Below are 24,102 nucleotides of genomic sequence, written 5' to 3' on the forward strand. Positions count from 1 at the left end.
GTATTAGGAAGGTCCAATATCTTTTTGAAAACTACGTTGGATAACAAGAAGAAGTGTGCAAGCTGTGGCTTGATGGGGGGAGGAGGGGCTTCCCTGCACTTCCATAAGGCTTCACGTTTGCAGGATATTGTATGCTTTCCCCAACATGACACTCAGTAAACCCTATGCTCCAGGGACTAACTAAGAAGTCATGGCACAGTCATAATCAAGTCATTGGCACAGGCCATCAGACCCAGTCTCTAGGCCTTGTTTCCTTCCTCAACAGATGCAGGAGAGGAGGGCTGAAAGTTCTAGCGCTTGTTCTGGTCACCAGCTTGTGTCCTGAATACATCCAAGAAACCCAGCATGGGTCACCTCACTTGTCTATACTGAAATACAGCCAACAAGGCACTCTGGGAGTTCTATGCCAGAAGAGTTCTATGTAAGAATCAAATATATCATATTTGTCATACTACATAAATATAGATTATTATATGTAAAACATGTAATAGTTATAGGAGGGGGTCCTTATAAAGGTCATTGAAAATGTTTATTATGAAAAAGTACATACATTTAAAAGATAGTTGCAGCAAATTTATCTTTTAATTCCATTTTCCATAATCCTCTTAATTTAACATGCTGTTTTGATAAACAAAGTAAATATCTAGAGCCCAGACCCATCTTTACTTGCCTCCTTGGTTTGTAAACATGCAACTTCAAGTCACTAAATGGCACTGTATTTCTCTAGTCTCTCTCTAATTAGCATCTTTTATCAAGTCAGTCATTCATCTGCTCATAAAGAAAAGTAGTATGTTGTTTCAGAGCGTGGCATCTGGTCAGGTCGGTGTGTGGCACTGGGAGTCAGATACTTGAGACCAACACTGAAATGCCTAGGTTTGGTGTTTGCCTCTGCTGGTGTGCACTAGCCGTGATGTGACGGCTGATGTGGTCAGGCTCCTTCCACTCAGGTAGGGTACCAAGGTTGTGTTCCAGCTGCCAACTGTGGCCCAAACTGAGCCCTGACTCATAGACAGAAGATGCCTGTCTCTGTTTCTCTTTTTCTCTGGCTACCAAATAAATAAATACATTTGTAACAAAGAGTGTGGCTTGAGAGTCCGTCTGGGCTGAACTTTAGTTTCAAGCCTGCTCTGTGAGCATCCTCTTTTCATTTGCTAAGGGGAAATGATGATACCAGGCTGTAGGCTGTGAGAAGTGACACCGTCCAGTGAAACTCCAAGCACAGAGTTCAAGCTCTCATCTTTATGAAAATACCTGTGTCTAACCACTGCGTAGCGTGGAACACAGCTGTGCTTGCTCTACTTAGTCCTCTACAGTTTATTCCTCAGTTTTTCCCTCTGGAGCTTTTTCAGGCTCCCTTTTAGTTCGCCTCTTCCACAGATACAAAATGTAATTTCTCCTTCTTTAAAAAAAAAATGCATGAACGCAAAGGGAGAGAAAAGCCATCTTGATGTAGTCTTCCAGTTTAATCATTATGCACACCACTTGCCAGTGAATTGTAGTATAACACTACATTCCTTTATGCTGAAGTCTTCCAGTCACCTTTCATTTTCTAGAAACTTCAATCCCCCAACATCTACTCACAGTCTTCTGCCTTCTGAGCTGTGTCTTTGCATGAACTCCTCCTGTGCAAAGAAATCACAAGCTGTACTAATCATTCACACCCCCTCTTCATGACTCAGAGTTTTTTACTTGCTTGTTCTCCTACCTATGCAAAAACTGCCTTGAGACCCAGCCACAATCTCACCATTAACTTGAAGAGACCTTTGTCTCCTTTAATCGCCTAAAGTAATTGGTGTTTCCATTAGTTACTGCCACCCTGCTACAACCCTTCTATGTAGAGACTTGAGTGTTCTTAATTTTTCATTATCATTATTGGAACCTTCTGGTGCTAACTCACATACTCACCCAGTTAGATGCTTGTATTTTTAAAGGTCAAGTGATATTTCTTAGATTAATATAATCCAAATTGATTGGCAAGCGCATTGAACATGGTACTGCTGCTTTCCTATTTATCTTGTGTTGTCATAATCGTGATAATGGTAGAGTGCTGCATAAGCAACCAGAATCATTGTGTAGTAATCAATGTTAAATTAAAATTAAAAAGCAACTTAGCCAAATGTGATTTTATTTAACTATTTGGCTAATATGTTCATGGCCAGGATAATGTTTCAGTAGGATAAAGCCTAGGTTCTCTTTGGCCTGTGCTACATGAGGCAATGGAAAGAGTACACTGGTGGCTGGAAGTGGAACAGAGGAGGGAATGGTGGATCTGAATATGACACATATGAACAGTGTTATCAGTGACAGAGCACATGGTGTGTTCTGGGGGTGCTTCTGTGTTGGGTAGGTTGCTGTCTCAGTTGTGTTGGGCGCTGGCATGTGATAATTACACTTCTTGCCCATCTTCCCGAACACTGCTGACCCACTGGGACAAGCCTACAGTATGCTGCTGCTCTCAGCCTCAGATGCCCAGTGCTAACATGAAGTGTTTCTCTATGTATATGCTGGCCTGTCGCCTTGATGTTCTCCCAGCTTTTTGGCCATTAACATTGGCAGTGAGAAGGTCAGCATTGAAGCTGACTACTAAACAGAAAGTCCTGTGATTCAGTATGGAATCTCTTCTTATGTGCCATTGCCTTTTATATATTCGGTGCCCACTTGAAGAACAAATTAAGATTATGTACAGATATGCACGTGGATACATAAATCCATCTCTCTAAATACATTGCTTAAAAGAGATTTCAGTTAATTGCTAGATTGGGGTTTTTCTATCATTTTTAATGTGATTGGAAGTATAATAAGCTACATTTTTTTCCTTATTGAAGACTTTTTTAGAATCTTAGGCAGCTTTTACTGTGCTTATGAACAAATGATGTAAAATTTGGCTTTACTCAAATGAAAATGGTTAAATTTAGTGAACTGTAGCACTTTGGAAGAACTCTAGTTATAATAGTTCCAATTCAGAGTAGCCAAATGCCTTTATTTCATGTTGTAACTTGGCCCCTTTTCTTTGTAATCTAAAAATAATCTCAAAGCTAATGCAGCTCAAGATTAACATGGGTAATTATAGTATTTCCTTGACTAGTAATTCTTTTTTCACACAGCCTAACAAATAAAAGACATTACAAATGGAATGATCAGAGTAACTGTCAATCCAAATGCCCAACAGCTCATGAAATTTCTCTGGCTTAATCCACATGAATAACTAAGAATGTTTCAGTTTGTATGATAAAAGACTAGAACCTTAGTGCACCATGCCTTGACTACTAGAAATAATGTACATACATGCCAAGGGAAGTGGAACATTGAGACAATGATCAAAGCAAGATTTGAAGTCTGGAATGTCTGCACACCTTCCTTTTACTGCTCCTCAACCTGCATTTTATTACGAATTCTGTACCCAGCAATACAAAAAAAAAAAAATGAAGGTGAAAATAGCATTGATGTGTTTACTTACTTTAAAAATGTGAAAAAGAGAATATATACAGAGAGAGACTGTAGTTTGTAAACACATATAGTGTTGTAATAATAACTGTTAGAAACAGCAGGAAGAAACACATCACTAAACAAAACAAGGAATAGTAATTCCAGAAGGACCCATGGATAGCCTTATCTAAAATATGAGAATTGCAAATTGTTTCATGTTGAAATAACAGAATTTTAGATTTGTAGAATCATTATAGGGAGTCCCTATAAAATCTTCCTTCCCATTTTACTAATATCTTACATAACCATAGTAAAAAGTATCAAAAGCAAGAAATTGACATTGTTCCAAAACTTAGCTACAAACCTCATTAAGATGTCAAGCCAATCACAAAAGGACAGAAATCATTTGTTCCCTCTGATATAAGGCAATGTTCATGCAAAATACAGGATCATTAGCCATTTCAATATTGCTTTTAATACGTATCAGGGGATTTGATTTTTTTTGTTTTCATTTTATTCTTTAGAAAGGATTTTGTTTTATTAATTTCCTCAATGACCCATAGGTCACACAATAACATCATTTGCTTCAGGAAAGTGTTTGATTTCTCTTGTTCATTTCTTCAGCAACACATTGGCCATTCGGTAGCACGTTATTTAACTTCATGTTGTTGATTTTCTATTTTTTCTTCCTGTTCATTTTGTTTTATGGCTTTTCATTTAAGGGGATGTATAGTAACTGTGTATTGAGACTATCACATACAGATGTAAACATACAATGCAGTGTGCATCTTTACTTCCAAATCAAGGATGGAACCCCAATGAAACTATTGAATGTATCTTGACAATAGGATGCTGGACTCTCTGCCATTGTCCATGCCTACAATGTCAAGATATACTTAAATAACAGAACAATTGATTTATGACTTATTGTGAAGGACTATACTATTGTAATGATATGGGGGGAAACCTAAGGGTTGGCAGGGAAGGGGAGAAAGGAAATCCCATAGCCTATAGAACTGTATCATGGAATGATAAAATTACTTTTTAAAAACAGATTTTACTGGATTACCTGCAATTTTCCCTAAATCTCCACTAATTTGTTTAGAAGTGTGGAGGGGCTGGAGATGTCTTGCCTTCCCATTCTGGCTCAGTTTTTTTTTTTTTTTTTATCCCGGGCAAGGAGTGCAACAGATCCAAAGAACTCATCTCCTGAGGGGCTAAAGCGGCATCACTTTTCTCCTCTCCTTCTCTGCCACCTTGTGGTTTGTCTTTCATAAAATGTTCAATCTATATGAATGTATACCTTTACATATATGTACATATTCTCTTATACACAAATATGCACGTATATAGTCATATTTCCATATAAGATTGTAATAGCAAATCTTAAATAGTAGTCATCACCTCCTTATATATACATGGAGAAATATTTGACATGTGTCTAGTTTGTACCAAAGGACCCTCTGAAGGGTGTATGATAGTCAGCAAAGGAGAACTGGCTCTGTATCTTATAAAGTTATCACACATAAACTTAAGCACAAGCCTGACAAGTGCTATAGAGGCCAAATCCAGGGAATGATGAGAACCTCTAGTACAAAAGAGGTCTAAACTGAAGAGGTGGGAAACAGGATTGGTAGTTGAGCTGAGCAGCCTCTGAATGGCTGGCAGCTAACCAGGTAAGCGGGTTAGAGGCCTGTTGGCAGAGATATCAGTAAAAGAAACAACATACACAAAAGCTCAGAGCTACAAAGAAACCTACAAGAGACTAGGGTGTGAGTAGGGGCTGTGGCAGTGAGGAAAGTGAAGCTGGGAAGGTTGGTTGGACCAACATGATTGGCACCGTGGCCATGTTACTATGGAAGTAAAAGCAAAGCGGATAGAATGGACACGGCATAACATACCCCCTTGAGATGGATTCAGAGAGGAAGATCAGTGAAGGACCACGCCTGGGCCCTGGGCTACTTGACAGAATTGGCATTGGTGTCACTTACTGTTCAAGGCACCACTAAAGGAACATCAACTGCTTGGCTTTTCTGACATGGGAAAGGTAGAAAAGATCACCCCTTAGCTCTCCCAGTGTTGATTGAAGGTCAGTGAGCCTAACCTGAGTCGGGGTACACCAGAGCCCCATCAGCAAGTGGAGTGTCTGGTGTTCTCTGGGTGATGGGAAGACAAGTTTAAATCCCTTGGAAAAAAGTGACATGTACCCTGGGGCCTTGGACTTGGCCTGTGGATCTTTTCCTTTAGCTCGGGGCTCACTGCTCAGGATAATCAACATGATCAATTGAAATCCAGCCCCATATCCACACCTGGCAGAAACTCAATGTGACTATTTAAGCAGAAAGCTTGATTCTCCTCATGTCTTCTATTGGCTCCTCTGTTCACCCACAGTGGTAACTGGGACATAACCCAAAAACCTCAGCCCTGCCTTAGCTTCCCACACATCATGCGTACATCTATAAATCACAGAGACAACTCTGAATTTATTAGGTATCCATCTTTCTCTCTCTTCTACCTCCAGCCAGCAACATTCTGACTGCTGTCACCTGAGAACCAATTCTTCAGTATTGCTGCACAATGGGGGTCTTCCAAAGACCAGTCTATACCATACTTTCCCATCAAGTCACCTACCAAATTGTTTTTTTGTACACAATTATAATTGTGCTTGGGGGCTAGTGCTATTGAGTGGCAGTGCTAGTATCCTGTTTGGGCACCATTTCATGTCCTAGCTGCTCCACTTCTGATCCAGGTTACTAGCCCAAGTGCCTGTGTCCCTGCACCCAGATGGTAGACCCAGAAGAAGCTCTTGGCTCCTGCCTTGGGCCTGGCTCAGCCCTTGTCATTACAGCCATTTGGGGAGTGACCCAGCAGGTGAAAGTCCGATCTTTCTGAAGTCTCTACTTCTGCAACTCTGCGTTTTAAATGAATAAAAACAAATCTTTCAAAAAAAATAAACAAATATGGCTGTGCCATTCCCAGCTTTACTCACTTTTAATTGACATAATATTTAAGTCAGATTGTTCTGGCCCTCCAACTTCTAAATGTAGTGGTCTGGTTACCTATGTATATACCAATTTGTGTTTTTAATATTGTGAGTATTTCCACCTGCCTTTCCGTATGTCTACAGTTTTCCTTTCTTTTTCATATCTGCGAAATCTATCCCTTAAAATGTAGTTTATTGATCGTCTTCGGCCAACTCACACTTGGTGTCCCATTGCCATGTGTCAGTTGCCATGATTGTTCATATTTTGCCATAATAGCCACTTGTTTGTCTAACTTCACATTGTGGTATAGCCTACCTAAAGTTAGGAGTTACGATTATTTTCTTAAAGCTTTGAAAGATAGCGACAGAGGTCTTCCATCTGCTGAAGCATCCCCTCCATGATTATAGTGGCTGGAGTCAGGTGCTCCAATAAGGTCTCCCACGTGGGTACAGGCACCCAAGCACTTGGGCCGTCTTCTGCTGCTTTCCCAGGCACCTTAGCAAGGAACTAGATGGGAAGTAGCCAGAACTTGAACCAGCCCTGCATGAAATGCTGGCACTGCATATGGTTTACCTGCTACACCGCAGTGCTGGCCCCATTAGTCATATTTTCATCTGTGTAGTACGCAGTCCTTTTCTCAACAAGTTCGCAGCAATTAGGAGGCTAAAATATACTTCAGAGCCTTAAACCAGTGCCTCACCCAAGTAAGTATTCAGTTAATATTTGAAATAATTAATAGCTGAAAGGTGGACAGTGCATGTTGGTCAAAGAAAAAATGTAGAAGTATAGAGACCAGGATGGAGTTCCTGGCTCCTGGCTTCGGTTGCCCATCCTTGGCTATTGAAGGCATTTGGGTCGGAAGAGAACCCATGGTTGGGAACCCTTTCTTATCCGTCTCATCCCTCCTCTCTCTCTTCTGCCTCACAAATTTAAACAATATAATTTTTTAAATTACAAATCTGAAATCCTTTATCATTTTCTAAATCTTAGTGCTAAAGAAGTGGATTATCCATTGTGGTATACTGTAAGGAGGCAATGGGCCTTGTCATCCCTCATGAGAGTTGCAGTTTAGTAGAAAAACAGAACTACATTGTACAGTTATTTACTGAGTGCTCACTTTGTGCAAGTTTTTGAAGATTTTCTGAGTATAAGTCACTTTTTTTTTGTTATTGTAACAGAATACTTGAGCCAGCCAACTTTATAAAGAAAAGAAGTTTATTTTGGCTCAGGGTTTGAGTAGGCTGCTTTGGGAAAGGCTCTGGTGGCGGTGGCAGAGTCCCTGTGTAGTATGGGATGATGTATGACAGAAGGCAGAATGTCTGTTTGTCCATGTGTGGTCCTCCTGTAGGTCTTTAGAAAAGCACTAGCTAGCAGTCACATTGGCTGCACCCTAATCAGTTCCAAACTAATCTCATCACAAAGGCCCAATGCTAAAAAGCATAATTGGATTAACGTTCCAGCCTCTTAGTGCCATACTTATGAGACAAAACTGGCTCCTGAGTGTGGTAGATAACAATTCACAAAGTATCCATGATCACAAAGAGAAAGGCTCCCTTGTCCCTTGAATGTTACCATCTAGTTGAAGAGACAGATACAATAAACTAACTTGCTGACAGATGTAATCTTCATTTGACACATGCTGAGTAAGCTGTGGAATGAGAAGGGAAGGTTGCCTTAGGCATGGAGATTGGGGATATCCTGAACTTGACAGTCAACTAAGCAGGCGAGAAGCCTGGGTAAGAGCACATCCACAATCAAGTGCTACTGCCTCAGAGAGAACAGGCAGGGATGGAGGGAGATTGGGTCAGGATTAATGAAGGAATAAATTTTGTGCACCAAATGCTGTCCGTTTAGAAGTCCACCTTCTACTGATGTATAACAGTGTCATAGTTCATTTTTAACACTATTCACCCTTACCTCTCTATGGTGTCTATTGCATTAGAATAAAAATTACAGTAAACAGAGAAGGAAATTACCAAAACATTAAATCTATATGAAATTTAAGTTTAACCTGCTCTTCTAAAAATAACATCAATGGCTTTTAATGATAGAGAATTTTAAGTGTAATGAGGAGGGATAAAGAACTTTTGAAGAATACATGCAGATGTGTCTCAGTGTGTAGAAAGGGGAAGCCTTATTACGTGGTTGGTGGGAGTGCAAAATGGTACAAGCATTGTAAAGATTGGTAGAGGGAGCATCGTAGTTCAGTGGGTGAAGCCACTGCTTGGCACACCTATGTCCCATAGCTGAGTGCCAGTTCCATTCCTGGCTTTTCTGCTTCAGATCTGGCTCCCTGATGATGTGCACCCCAAGAGTAACACATGATGGCTCAGGTCATTAAGCTTCGGCCACTCACATGGGAGACCAAGATGAAGTTTCAGGCTGTTGGTTTCTATCTGACCTAGCTCTGGCTTTCTGTTTATTTCAGAATTAAACTGTCAAATGGAAAACTTCTCTTTCTGTTACTCTGCTTTTCAAGTAAAGCAAATTAACAATTAAATAACAATAGTAACAACAGTGTGGAGGCTCTTTGGAAAAGTGGAAGTATATCTACTAGGGCCCATCTACACTTCTTCTGGGAGTATTTATGAAAAAAAATGAAATCAGGCCAGCAGAGGTGAATCTGTTGTCCTACATTCTGTCGTGTATTACAGGACTATTCACAATAGCCAAGATTTGGGATCATCTAGGTATCCTTAAGAGGATGGATGGATAAAGATGTGTGTGTCCGCACATGTATGTTTGTATGTGGGCATGTATGTTTGTGTGTGTGTGCATACACATGCATGCAATGGGATATTATTTGGTCATTAAAAAGAACAGATTCTTGACATGCACAAATGCATGGAAATTAAGATCTTTAGGTTAAGTGAAATAAACCAGACACAGAAAACTGTCTTTCCTCTCATGTGTGAAGGTTTTAAAAGTCAGTCTTGAGCAGGTATTTAGCCTAGTTATTAAGACTCTAAGACTCCCATACCCCACATTCAGAATACCTAGGTTTGATTTCTAGATATAGCTCCATCATCTGGGAGGTACTAGGTGATGACTTAAATATTTGGGTAGAAGAGCTGGATTGAAGGACCTGGGTTTCATTCCTGGCTCCTGGCTTCATTCCCGGGAATTGTGCCATTGTAGATCTTTTAGGAGTGAACAAAGTGAACTAGCCAAATGGGAGCTTGCTCTCTCTCTCTCTCTCTCTCTCTCTCTCTCTCTCTCTCTTTCTTTCCTCCTTATTCCCTCCCTCCTCCTCAAATAATATTTATTAAAAAAAAATAAAGTCAGTTTAAACTTAAGAAATGACTACTAGAAGTTGAGAGTGGAAGTTTGGGTAACAGGAGCCAAGACACAGTTCACTGGGACTAACAGGTATCTTATTCTTGAATGGCATATAACTGAAATTCTGTATAATTTTGTAAGTGGAAGGCCTTATAGTAAAGATCATAAAAGCAAAATGCCAAAAAGTGAGCTCTGACATGTGAATCATAGTTTTCTGTCCATCTTGCTTTCCATGTAGTTATTTCTCATTATTTTTCCCCCTTTAGTAAACCTAGTGTGTAAGGCTACAGGCTCTGTAGCCCTCCTTTGGGCTCTTCCACCCTCATCCTTCCCGTCTAGTCAGCCACACCTGTTCTAGTAGCTAACAGGCATTAACTGCTTCCTGGTTACTCAGCAGTAACTGCGCTGAGCATTGCATAGCTATTAAACTTGTCACTTGCAGTGGCTTGTTTGATTTCTTTCCACCAGTGGAATAATGAGTTACAGTTCAGTGAGGTGAACATAGGGATAGAAATGCAGAGTTTATTGAAATACATTGCAAGAGAAGAATGGGCCATTGAGAGAGTATGTGGCTCCCTTGCTGTTTGGGAACTTTTATCCTCAAAGCCAAAGGATACTGACCATTGCTGTGGCCATGACCTCATGACTGACATCTCAAACTTGTATAACTTTCAGATTCCTGAATTTTCTGGTTTGGCTGAATTCCCGTGTTATCAGGCTGTTTTAAAAGCCAGTTAAATCACCAAGTGGGTGGTCCTGGATGGCACCTGGCAGGAAAGTGGGATTCTTTTGTCTCTGGAGGATGGTCTTACACCCCTTTATCATTCATGTTGAATTATCTGCCTCACCAACTCATTTAAATATCTTATAGCTCCGGGACGCAGAAACTGCTGTCACCCACTGCTTATACAGATAGGGAAACTGAGGCACAAAAAAGGTTAAGTGACTTGCTTGAAAATGACACTATTGGCAAATAATTTAACTGGGATTTAGTCCCCACCAGGATGGTGGCCAAGTTTTCATTCCCAGCTGCTTCAACATAACTGCGGTGGTAGGATTGGGCTGATGTTGTCACAACTTTTCTGAAGTGCAGTTTGTAGAAATGGGATTTGGGTCTTTCAACAGTTTAGGAATAGTGTGTAGTACGTGTTGGGCTTCTGGGTTTCTCCCCACCTGTAGCCATCTACCATCCAGTAGATCCATGAAAACATTGTGAAAAAAAAGCGATCCAACTAATCATTAAAATACAAGCTTGGAAAGTCTGGTGGTTGGGTGCTTATACCCAAAAAAGGAAGAATCAGTTTTGTATTAAGACATGTAAATGCTCTCTCAAGCTCCACAGTAAAGCTAAATTAAGCCCTGCGTTGGTAAAATTATAAGCCTGCAGTCTGCTTCAGATGAGTAAGTGTTTATAAGTAGAACAATTGGTATACATGGCCGTAATGGTTTAACTTCCTTGTACTCTGTATAATGTAAATCAGCAAATGTGAACATTCCCATCTCACATAAATTGTCAGTCTCAGAAGAGCGCATTGTAGTTTTCAATAGTTGTTTCCTAACAACTAAGATTGCCCTTTTCTCCAACCTGATGGTTTTTTTTTCTTTCTATATCCAGCAGTTAGTGTGAAGGCCTAAAACCCTTAGTTAGAGAACAAAGTGGCTTAGCAGTAATGGAGCCTGTGTGAGGCTACCAGAAGCATAATGAACACTCCCTGCGTGCTTCCTGCCTTGATGCAGGTGCAGGAATCAGGAGGTCATAAATAATGCATGACATGCAGATTAGGTGGTGGTTTCTCCTACTAGGGTTTTGACTTTGCTACCTGTGTGATTGCTTTATGTGAAAAGACGGCAGGCAACAGCACAATGTGGCACAGTTTAGGGACTAAGCTCACAGATACTGCATGGCTTTTTGAAAACATGAATTTTAAGAAATGGGTTAAGTACAAATGTCATGGCCCACTTTACTTGGTAAAGTGAGCTCCGGGTTACCAATGTCCTGCCTTTACAGGGGAGACAAGGCTTTCCTGATTTGCCTGTTTAGTTTAAGAAAGCTGAAATTCTTTGGCTGTATCTGCAGACTTAGAACTTCTCCTGAGCCTGCCATGGAGTTAGCTGCCTAAGTCGGCTAAACCGTTGCCGTATTAGCCAGTTGTGGTGTTTGCTCTATGCAGCAATGACATTTTCCTAAAAGATATTAACACCTAGAGAATATTGTAATTCTAGATGAAACAGGCCCACTTTTCTCTCCTGATGTATGCAGTACGCGACATCAATAAGAAAATCAGTCTGTCATCAGAATTCTCCTGGTGGGATTGTTATGATGAAAAGAAATATTTTCTACTGTGAGGGCTAAGGAGAAGGCAATAAAAAATAAGTAAGCATTTAAAGGATAAATGGAGTGAATTACTGAACTGTGAGTATTTGGCCTGATGGTTTCTAGCGACGTTATTTAGGCATTTAGGACTCTGAAATCCTGGTTAGGGGGTAAAGTTTAGAAGGATTTCCTCTACTTTTCCTTGGCCTGGCATCTTTCACTGCAGGAAATTTTTTTTCTTCTGATACCCATTTTGAGGATTATAGTTTAGGCAGACAATGAGAAGAAAATTAGTCTTACTGCCTTTTGTATAATCCTTATGCATTTTTGTTGCATGGTTTTCCCTTCTCTCCCCAATTTGGGGTACCAGAATATGAGCTGGCTTTCATTTCTAGCTGAGTCTGTCATTTCCTCTAGGCCCCAGTCTGGCTGGATGCCAAGACCAACAGGTGATCCTTATAGCTGCAAAACAGCAGGAAGTGGGCCGTGCTTGAATGAGACAGTTCACCAGAGGGGCTGTCTGGCCTTTCTCCATCTTCCTGCATAATTAACACCCCCTCCCCCATGCAGAGCAGAAAATCTGTGCGGAGCAGCTCAGCTGCAGAAGCCATTGAGAAAGGCTGTGAGGAACAGAATGTTAATAAGGGATGTTGGCAGAAAGAAGCCCTAGGAGGTGCAAAGTGCAGTCCGGCTCTGGGTGTAAGGGAAAACTACACACTTGGCTCTTAGGGAGCCCTGAACTCCTTTTTCCTTGCTGAGCTCCCCATGGAGAACCAAGCTTCCACTAACTCTTGTGGCTGTAGGTTCTACCTGGACCTGAAGACCAGGTCTGTTCAAGTGCCTGTTTTCTCTTTGAAGAGTCTGGTTTGAAGCATAGAATGAAGCTAGTACAAGCTAAGGCCCCCTGGAGCTCAGAGCCCATCCAGGGAAACGAACACCAAGGCAGGAAGGCTGCAAAGAAGCCGGAAGAAGGGCACATTGTTTTGCCCAGGGCCAACTTCCCAGGAGGTGGGGGCTCAGCAGCTGACCCCTGACCAGCAGAAAGCAGCAGATCCTGGAAGCTAATGACTCCAGTTCTGGAAGCTTCTGAAGCTATCTAGCTGAAGGCTGGGAGCATCGCTTGTAGAAGAAGGCTTTTCTCCTGTTGGTAACCAGCCGCCCCTCCAGCTGCATGACTGCCAATTCGGTTTCTGGACACCTGGCTAAAGTTACTGTCCTAGGATTCTAAATGGTGTGTAGATAGTGAGAGAAGAAGGGGGCTCTTAAACCAGCTTGGTGTACCCCCTTTTCAGGGACTGATACGCAGAAAGTTCAGCGAGGGAAGGCTCTGAGTGCCCTGCCTTTGCCAAAGTTCATCCCCCCTCATCCCTAGAAGGGATTAGATCTGCAGTCACTGTTGGACTGAATGAATGAATGAATGAATGTGTCAGTTAGCAAACCTGGTAGGCCTACTTTGGGAGCCCTGACAGTAAACAGCACGTCAAACCTTTATAATCCTTTTTTTTTCTTTTCTTAAAGATGTATTTATTTGTTCAAAAGGCAGAGTTAAAAAGATTAAGGTAGAGATCTTCCATCCTTGGTTCACTCCCAATGGCCAGGGCTGGGCCACACCAAAGACCTGGAACCGGGAGCTTTCTCCAGGTCTTCCAAACAGGTGTAGGGGCCCTAGCACCTGGGCCGTCTGCTGCTACTTCCCAAGGCCAAGTGGCAGGAAGCTGAATTGAAAATGGGAGTAGCCAGGACACGAACAAGTACCAATACGGGATGCCAGCTTTACAGGTGGCGGCTTAATTCACTAGGCTACAATGCCAGCCAAAACCTTTGTGTTCTTGAGGATGGTGAAGAAAGCAAGAATGAATGCAGCGTTGCAGGCACTGGGACAACTGCGTCCATTTTCTAAGGTAATCAAGGAATCTCAAAGAAATTGTAAAACAGATGCCAAGTATTTTTGTTGTATTTTATTATTCACTAGCCATCAGAAATATGCTTTGTCAGTAACCAGCTTTCTCTGATCTAACTACAGGGTTCATCCGTCCCCAGTATCAAGAGTCCGGGGAAATCGAATGAATAATCAGAAGTTTGCTTGGTGAGTACCCAGTTGTGACTGGTTTTAAGTTGTGAGTTACATGCAGGTCTTCTGGGAAAATTTGAGAGCTGTGTTCCAGATTAAAAGAATTATGCCTGCTTCTCTTCAGAGAATACATTTCGCAAGTTGAACATGTAATATCCATCTCATCTGAAACGTTCTACGTAAATGTGAGAGAGTTCCTTTCTAGCCAAAACTAGTTGTGTGGTATGAGAAAGATGATGCCAAAGTCTAGGATGTATTAAGGAGTCTTTCTTACCAAGCTCGGTGATGATAGGACCCAGTAGAAATTAGCAAATGACAAGTCCACGTGGCAATCCAGTCTAAATTGAAACTCTGAGAGGAACAAATGGTCTTTACCATGAAATCCATCCATTAAACTAAAGACGTATGTCCCAGCTTCCCCAGCAATATCAGTTATCCTAACAGACATGAGATGAGCAACCTGGACACACTAACAAAGCTATAGACATTCACCTTTCCCCCGGCTTCTCTGTCCACACTCTATTTCCGCTAGCCCTCACCTCTCCTGGAACTCTTGAAAGTACACCAATTAGAAACACAAAGCATCTTAGCATTTGTATTTTCACTGACTTGCCCAAGCAGTGAACAGAGGGTGAGGAATACAGACACACAGGGGCCTTGCTCAGGGGCTGCCTGTCCTTGGAGTCTGTCTGCGGGAAGCCAGAGAGCAAGCAGGTACTGGGGAGCCTAGAGTCAATGTCAGAGTGATGGTAGCACGTGACCAAGAGAGAGAACCGCCTCCTGTCACGGGCCTTTCCAGGGGCTTCAGAGGGAAGCGCTTACACAACACAATGCCACCCCTCTCAGGTTCCAGGTGGTGATAGGTGCATCAGAGGTGGGCAGAAAGGATCATGTGGCTGGTGGAGGCATGATTTCCAAGCTTGTGACCCTGAAATAACTGCCTGTGACCACAACAAACTCTTCCCCCACCAAGAACCCACATTTTTTTTTTCCTGGCAGATATGAACCAATTTTCTAAGGCTGTCAAATATTACCTTTTAAAGAATGTTTCCTTCTTGTAAGACATGATAAACCTTTTAGTGAGAGTTAGCCACCATATTTTCCTCAAATACTGACTTGAAATTTAAAAATACATATCTATTTACTTATTTATTCAAAAGGCAGAAGGTCAAAGACAAATAGCTTTAATCGGTTGGGCTGCTCCCCAGTTTCCTGCACCATCAGAGCCTGAGCCAGACAGCCAGAAGCCAGAAGCTCAGATGCGTTTCCCTTGTGGGTGGAGGCACCCAGGCACTTACACCAACACTTGTTGTTGCCAAGGTGTGTTGGCAGGAAGCCAGAATCAGCACTGTGATAGGGAATACCAACATCCTAAACAGTAACCACTGTGCCCACGGCTGCCTTCAACTTCCATACCTGAGGATTTTCACAATGTATCCATTATGTTCATTTTGATGATTATTTTTTTTAGGATTTATTTTATTTTTATTACAAAGTCAGATATACTGAGAGGGGGAGAGATAGAGAGGAAGTGGAGCTGCCGGGATTAGAACCAGCGGCCATATGGGATCAAGGCGAGGACCTTAGCCACCAGGCCACGCTGCCGAGCCCAATGATTATTTTTTAGATGATTTTTAACACTGTTTTTTATGATACAATTGCTTAGGCTCAGGGATGTCCCCTCCTCAGGTCCCCATTTCCCCTCCCCCCACAGATTTCCCCCACTGTTACTACAGTAGTATAGTCCGTTGTTTTCTGTGCTACATCCTCAAGCACCCTGAGGATTTTGTTTTGAGACTGATGAGGGTCTTCCTTGAGGTCAGCATTGTGGCATAGCTGGTAGAGTCTCTGCCAGGGACACTGGAATCCCACATTGTGTGCTAGTCAATTTCTGCTCCAGCTCCCTGCTGATGCACCTGGGAAAGCAGCAGAAAATGGCCCAAGTGCTTGGGCCTTTGCACCCACCTGAGACACCCAGAACAAGTCCTGGCTTCAGCCATTTGGGGAATTAACTAGTAGGTGGAAAACCTCTCTCCTCTAATTCTGTTTTCCAAATAAAAAATAACTCTTAAAAAAAAAAGATCTTTAGCTAACTATTTGTTGAGTTAAATCATAGAGAGGAACTTGCTAAAACTGGCTGGAAGGGATTCTCAGCCACAGAATGCTGATTCCTAAATGTTTAAAGGCGTAGCTTCAAAGTTTTTCATGAGGGCTCCATGTCAAAACAAAATAAAATTAGTGTGGCCTCAAAATCTGTGGTTTTCTCACATTATTCTATTCTATCAAACTGATGTTTCAACACCTAATGTATCATTTAAAAAAAAAAAAAAGCAGAATAGAGTAGAAAAAATATGTGTTTTATTCAAAGATGAATGGAAATTCACAGATCTTTGTTTTATTTCCTTGGATTATGCTTATAATGGGATTTTGGTTACTAGCTATGGCTTTTTTTTTTTTCCTAATATGAGAAGATGATTAGCAAGATTGGGCTTCCAAATTAATTTTATTCTGAGATCGGTATTATTTTTAGACACAAAATAATGACACTTTGAATTTGAATGGTGGCTAATCAGCTCACCTCCCTTCCCCCATTAAATCTAATTAACCCTCACAATAGCTTGGTGATGTTGTGAAATAGTATGCCTTTCTCTTTCAAGAAGGAAAAAGTGAAGCAGCTCTTTGCTGATACACTGCCACGTCCTTCCTGGCCGCTCACAATTGCTAAAGTATATAGTCCCCCGCGAGATCTGGTAAGCCAAGGTCGCTAGGTAAAAGGAAAGGGAGAAAGCAGATCCATTCTCAATGGCATGGGATTTATGTTCTTTCTCAGTCCGAGGCAAACTGTGCTACAAAAACGTCATTGAACCTGGACCAGATGAGGTGCTCAAGTGAGCAGAGAGCTGGTGGGGAGCGCACACGCTTGTCCGTTGTGAAATCCAGGTGCCGCAGCCTGATTTCCAGTGGCTACCTGTGAAAGAATGTGTTTTCTCTTCTTGCCTTTCCTTTTCGGGACCACTGGAGTCATGATACCTTGTCCTACATAATTCACAGCTTGTTATTTGGTTAGTGCGTTTAAACCGCTTTTATCTCTAAAGAAGTAAGCCATGAAAGACAAAAGAGGACTTTTACTACCAGCCTTGAGAAAACCCAATATTTATTTATTCAACAGCATTTATTTACAGTCTCAGGCACTATAAAAAAATCTTAGATTAGAAAAATAAATTAAACATTGTGCTCTCAAGGGACTAACTCTTTGAAAAGAGAGAGAGCTTGTGTGTGTGGGGGCGGGGGCGTGGAAGGCATTTCTTTAAGACCTGCTGCTCTCAGTTGTTCCCTGGATGTGTGTATTAATGGTACACACCCATTCACACACACATTACCGGATTAACACATATATAATACTAAGTGGACAATGCTTTTTTTTAAAAAAAAAGATGTATTTTATTCTTATTGGAAAGTCAGATATACAGAGAGGAAGAGAGACAGAGAGAGAGATCTTCCGTACATTTATTCACTCCCCAAGAGGCCACAACGGCTGGAGCCAAGCCATGACTGAAGCTGGGAGCCAGGAGCCTCATCTGGGTCTCCCACGAGGGTACAGGAACCCGAGGCTTTGAGCCGTCCTTGACAGCTTTTCCAGGCCAGAAACAGGAACTGCGTGGGAAGCAGGGCTGCCAGGATTAGAACTGGCACTCAGATGGGATCCCAGCACATGCGAGGCAAGGACCTTAGCCACTAGGCTGTCGCACTGGGCCTGTGGACAGTGCTTTAAAGAAATGCAATCTATGTTAACTCTGCTAAAAACCAGCTTTGAGAGTAAGTGTGTATGGAAAGATGAATATAGGAAGGAAGTAGACTGTCAGATAATCCATTGCCAGACAAGAAAGCTTTTGAGCGAAAAACCTAGAATTAGTAGAAAGAGCAGAGTTGAGCACCTGTTTCCCTTATAGATTGAAATACACATAAAAAGACGTGGCAACATTTCTGAATTAACTGTAGCAGGAGCACATATAGATTTGATAAGTGTTACACTATTTGGTCATGAGTTAGCTCAAATGTCTATGATATGAACTGCTGGGGATCTTCCCTGAGGTAAGTGCCATGAAGTCATCATGTTGGGAGAAGGGCCCATCAATCACCCAGCATCTTCTCAAAAGAGGGCAAACACTCGTTATTTCTTTGTGAACGATTGGCTTTGAAACCTTAGCAAGTCTCAGTACTCATGCTAACAATGGGGAGAGGAAGGGAAAGTGATACTTGCTCTCCCAAAAATAGAAGTTGGTGTATATTTATATAATTAGATGTCAAGTGCAGCTAGCTTGGCTCCGGCCTCAATCACATACACAGAACACCGCACATGAGGCTTAGGAACCGTGACCTTGGGAACCTAGGAGCTCCAGTTAAAAAAATAATGTTCACTAAGTAATGAAAGTTTACTAAAAGGTAAAAAGGCTTGATCTTACACATTTGAATTTTTCATAGGCAATGCATGACCAGTGAGAGGTCCTAGAAGTCGGAGGCTGTGCTTGAGCTTATCAAACCAGTGTTTTACTGAGTAAAGATGGTTTCCATTTTTTAAAGGACTTATTTGTCTTATTGGAAAAACAGATTAACAGAGAGAAGGAGAGACAGAGATAGAAAGCCTTCCACCTGCTGGCTCACTCCCCAGGTGGCTGCAGTAGGTAGAGCTGAGCAGATCCGAAGCTGGGAGCCAGGAGCTTTTTCTAGGTCTTCAACATGGGTGCAGGGACCCAAGGATTTGAGCCATCCTCTACTGCTTTTCCAGGTCATACGCAGGAAGCTGGGTTGGACGTGGAGCACCTGGGACACAATCTGGCCTCTTTTATGGGATGCTGGCGCCACAGGCTAGAGGATAAGCTTGTTGAGCCATGACTCTGGCCCTGAAGGTTAACAGTTTTAAGTAGTATTTTTCTTTGCATAGCATGGATTTGAAAAGTGACATCTTTGGGGCTGCGTTGTGGTGCCGCAGGTTAAGCCACTGCCTGTGACATGAGTATCCCCTCTGAGTGCTACTGCAAGTCTCAGCTGTACCACTTCTGATCCAGTTCTCTGCTAATAGACCTGTGAAAGCAGCAAAGGTTTACCCAAGTGCCATTTAAATTGGAGACAGAGATGGAATTTCAGATTCCTGGCTTCAATTGGGGCCAGAATGACCATTTCATGAGTAAACTGGCTCTCTAAACCTGTCTCTCCCTTTCTGCAACTCTGCCTTTTAAGTAAATAAATAAATCTTTTAAAAAAATACAAAGAATGCAATAGGAACATCATGCAGGAAATATTTGCACCCCAATAGAAAAGTTACTAAACCATTGCATAGTGCAATTATTATTGAATTAATCAAACATGCCAATCCAAGCCAGACATAAACTCTGTTCTCTCTGTTAGTGCTACCATCCTCAGGGAATATTTGCTGATTGCAGAACCCTTTGGGGTATAGCCATGAGAATTTCTTTATCTCATATGCCAGACTTCTCCTCTTTTTTTCACCAGTGGCCCTAAATGAAGGTGACTGTTTCTTCTCTACAGTAATGATTGCTGGGAAAGGAAAAATATCTTTTCCCTCCTACGCATGTTAAGAGATTTTAAGGGCTGTTTATAAGATATCGGAAAATAGAGCAGTGTTAATAGAAATTGTCATGAGTAAAGTAGAGGTGATTAGCCAACTGGATGCTGTCACCACTGGTTTCCATTATAATTTATATCTTACAAGGATGGCTGGATATTTTAAAGTAGCTATATACACAAAAAGGTCCCAGTTTGAAAATCAATTCTATGTATATTTTGGTACATTGTGCATGTGAATCAAATTTCATATTTGAGTATGAAAAATGCTCTTTGCCACAAAGCTTTATGGAGTCTAGACAGAGCCCTTTCACACTTCAGTGGCTTAGTGTTGGATATACAGTGCTGCAGTGAACTTAAATATTTATATCCATTTAGTTGCAAATGTTAGACATGACTGTGTGGAATCTGTTTAGGACTACAACTAGTATGAATTTTTTTCATAAAAATCACACTCCTCCTTGTCTAAACTTTTCTCCTTAATCGAGGGAAGCAGTGAAGGTGATGATATTTGGAAATATTTGAAAGCTGAGGTTGATGCAGACCTCAACATAGACACAGAGCATTTTGAAATTAAGGATCTCAGAGCAGGAAAAGAAATGTAAGAAATTACGAAGTTCAGCACAACTTCTTTGCTTTAATGTGTAAAAATAGATTCCCCCAGACAAACATGTCAAATGTCAAACCGGGTCATATTTCTAAGCCTCTGCATATCTGTTCAGTACTCATTCTACTACCGTGGCAGGTGTCTGTCTACAAGAGAAATGTGAACTGCAGTAGCATGGATGTTTAATTCATTACAAGCTAAGCAGACGGCTTCTACCTGGCAAAGTCCGTTAGATTGATGTGATGGGAGAGCAGGAGAAATAGGAGAGGCCTAATGAAGATGTCGCTGTGAACACCAGTACATGGCTTTCACTCCTGGCCAAAATGTCAACTTTTCATCTTGCAGATCCTTACATACTCATTATTTATAGATAATATTGATTGTGCTCTTTTAATTGCTGCTGTTTGCCGCTGCCTTGCTTCTCAACTTCAGAGCAAAAAATTATGATGTTATGTGTCAACTTCATGCGTGAATATTCTACTGCCCCAGAAGTCTGGATTTTATGGTTTTCTTTTTTATACGTTTACATTGGGTGTTAACACATTAGTAATAGGAGATTGCCCCAAGGTTTGAATTGCCAGCATGCTCTCTCTTGTGTTCAGGAACAGATTGAAAAAAATGGGTCATTGTTGATATAATAATGAATCTTTTGCAAGGTCGCTGTAAACAAACTGAAGTAAAATAACAAGAAGTACCTTTCAAGGGTGATGAATTCACACCGTTTTTTTCCCCAAATTGACAATGCAGTGTCAGCAATTAAATTCTTCAGTGACATCTGTCGCCCTCTCAAATTTTTGCTTATTGACAATTACATATGCTTTAAACTTGTGGCCCATCTTCCAAAGTGATCTTATGAAAGAATGTTGGTCTAATTTACTTGTATTCTCTGTTAACGGAATTCAGCCAAAACCTTCCATGATCAAAGTGATTTACTTTTCTGTTGGTAATAGTGGATTTTTCTAATTTGCTTAAAATACAGAGATTATTTAGGAAAATGAACAATTTCTCCAATTATAGAATTAGGTCTCTAACGTCATTCTAGCTCATGAATGTCTCTACTTTAAAGTACCCAAGTCCAGGTTGAGTAACGCTGTCTAAAATAGAGGCAAGCAGAGAGTTTCAGATTCAAAATTCTTCAGATTTGTGTAAATTTGCATGGACTTTACCCACGGAGCTCCCTAGTCCATGAGTTCAAAACCTGAGATGTAAAACTCTCTGAAATCGTAAATACTCTGCAATTTAAGACTTTTATTTCAGACCATTTCAAATTTTGGATTTGGAAGCTTGGAATGCTTATTATATAGAGAAGCTTTCAAAAGGTTCATAGGAAAATGGAAGTAAAGAGAGTGCAGCTCTCCCGCGAGCTTTTTGAAGCCTTGTTTTTGCCAGTGTGCACTCAGAGCATGTGATGTTGAGAGAACTCGATCTGTGATCCTACAGGACGTGTCGGTGCCCTGTGTGTTGGTACATGGTATCTTCCCAGCAGTGTGGCCAGGTGTTGTACCAACATGTCATAAAACATCTGTCATATTAAATAATTGCACGTGACGGGCAGATATTAGCTGACCTTTCAACGTAACTTGCTTGTGATTCTGGGGTTCCTAGCACGTTTTCTCTATAATCATTATGTTGGTTTCATCGGGTAAAAGTTATTTAAAATTGAGTAAATCTGGAATCCTGGCGTCTTCTGGGAAGGCTCTGCAACACACCGCTTCTGGTAGGGTTTATCCTGTGCCACGTGAGCTGTCCTTTATTGCAGCACCTTCCTTGCTAAACCTGTGCAGATGTAGAGCTTTAATGGCCGCTTTGTAATGAAACGTGAAGAACCAGGGGCTATGCAGAGTCATTAACAAATAAAGCAAAGACTAGCCATGTCTCTGTATGGAAGTGTATGTAAGTATGGATCTGTAGATGGTAGTTGCAGTACCAAGAATGCTGTAATTAACAATCCAAATGAAAGCAAGGATCTTATTTCATACATCTCTAGAGAAGCTACTTTTGTAGTCTTTTTAGTGAGCACAACCGGGCTAAAAAATGGCTGTAAGTTATAAGCCATGGCCATCTTCAAGATATAAGATTGAAAGACTTAAGCCAAAATTGGAACCCAATTAAAAAATACTATATGTTCATGAATAGACTTGAGAATATTGTTTGCGATGGTAAGTTTTACACTGTTTCTTGCAAGGGTGTTCAGTGAGTCAGGTTTGTTTTGGTTTTCACCTGTCAACCCTAATTGGTAACATTACCTTTCTAGCTACAGATTTCTTGCTGTATTCCATCTTGAAAGTTTATGGAAAAAAATGCATGTCATAAAAATAATTGTTTATACATTTCAGATTTTTTTGCACCAAAGGAAGCATCCTGCATTTACATGAACTTTCTGGAAAACTCTGGCACAGCATACAGTGAACTAGCAATTTTAAAATAAAATGTTTTACCTTATTTTGAGATTCCTCAACTGACCCTTAGGTTTTTGTGAAGTTTCTTAATAATTTCCTTAAAACTTACTACTATATTTCTTGTTCTAGTACTGGATTATTCAAGATAAGACCAGTATCCTCATAACTGACATTTATTTTGATCAATTTTAAAAGTGTAACAGGTATTGTGTAACATTTAAAGTATTTATTCTTATTTTGTTTTTAATGAAGATTTATTTATTTGAGAGAGTTACAGAGGTAGGGAAAGACAGAAGAAGAAAGTGATCTTCCATTAGCTGGTTCATTCCACAAAAGGCCACAACAGCTAAGACTGGGCCAGGCCAAAGCTGGAGCTTCCTCCAGATCTCCTGCATGGGTGGTGGGGCCCCAAACACTTGGTTCGTTATCCACTGTCTTTCCAGGTCCGTTAGCAGGGCAGGGATCAGAAAAGGAATAACTGAATACAAACCAGTGCACAAATGGGATACTGATGTTGGAAACAGTGGCTTTATCCATTATGTCACTATGCTGGCCCCAAAACCCATCCCAGTCATACATAGGTGTTAGTTACAGCTAATTTACGCATAGCCATGGGAGGGCTAAGGTATCTGCTAGAGTCCACTCTCTACTCAGCTGTTATCTTTGTCTACATTTTCCTTCACTTGCGTGGTGGGGGAGGGGGTGGTTCGTCTAAGACAAAAACAGATTGGTGGGTCTTAGGAAGCACAGCCAGGACAGTAGCCAGAGCCCAGGGAGCAGGACTTGATAAGCAGGGACAAGCCTAGGCACTCCTGCATCTCCCCAACCCCGGCTCCAGCTCCTCTTGTCATTTCCTCAGAATCACACTGGTAGCAGTAACCAGATAAGGACTAAGTGTGTTTGGTCTCAGCTTGCGCCAACAGGAAAGTGCCTTGGTTAACAATCATATGACCACAGAGGGGGCAGGAATTGCTCAAAGGAGAAAGAGGCATTCATAGCAGCAAAGGATGGACAGGAGGATCCTTCATAAACAAGCACCATCCAGTTGCCCTACTGTTGTATGAACTACAGGCTGATGTTAAGGGCAGTAGTGTTTATAGGACCATGAACTTGAGTGTTTTTCCTTGGACAACAGAACTTCTTAGGGTTGTTAACAATGAAAAGAAGCAACTTTTTCAGGTCTTCCTCACAGCTGTTGAATAGCCAAATCATAACAGGGATATTTAGTCCAGACACTTCCATTCCAAGTTTGTCTACTTCTACTTCCCATAAACCTTCCTTTCTCTAGAAATCCTACCTCAATTCATGCATTTAAAAATCTAGCTTTGCAAACAAAACATACGTAGTTATCACAGTGATATAGACCAAAGAAAACAGGCATCTTCTATGAGAGGCCTAATGCTTGTGTAAGAGCCTGGGACCTGGTGTAGCATTAGTTA

The 24,102-nt window shown here is 41.2% G+C and overlaps 1 protein-coding gene across 7 annotated transcripts in view; it reads left to right on the top strand.

Annotated features, from left to right (window-relative positions):
* The window catches only part of KLF12 (KLF transcription factor 12), a 427,134-nt gene that overhangs the window by 348,564 nt on the left and 54,468 nt on the right, over positions 1–24,102 (top strand). For all 7 annotated transcript variants that reach the window (XM_058670657.1, XM_058670654.1, XM_058670652.1 and 4 more), the window contains one exon: positions 14,027–14,089. In XM_058670657.1, the coding sequence (XP_058526640.1) occupies positions 14,027–14,089 (63 nt within the window). The remainder of the gene's footprint in view (positions 1–14,026; positions 14,090–24,102) is intronic.

Source organism: Ochotona princeps, chromosome 12 (genome assembly GCF_030435755.1).
Source record: "Ochotona princeps isolate mOchPri1 chromosome 12, mOchPri1.hap1, whole genome shotgun sequence".
NCBI lineage: Eukaryota > Metazoa > Chordata > Mammalia > Lagomorpha > Ochotonidae > Ochotona > Ochotona princeps.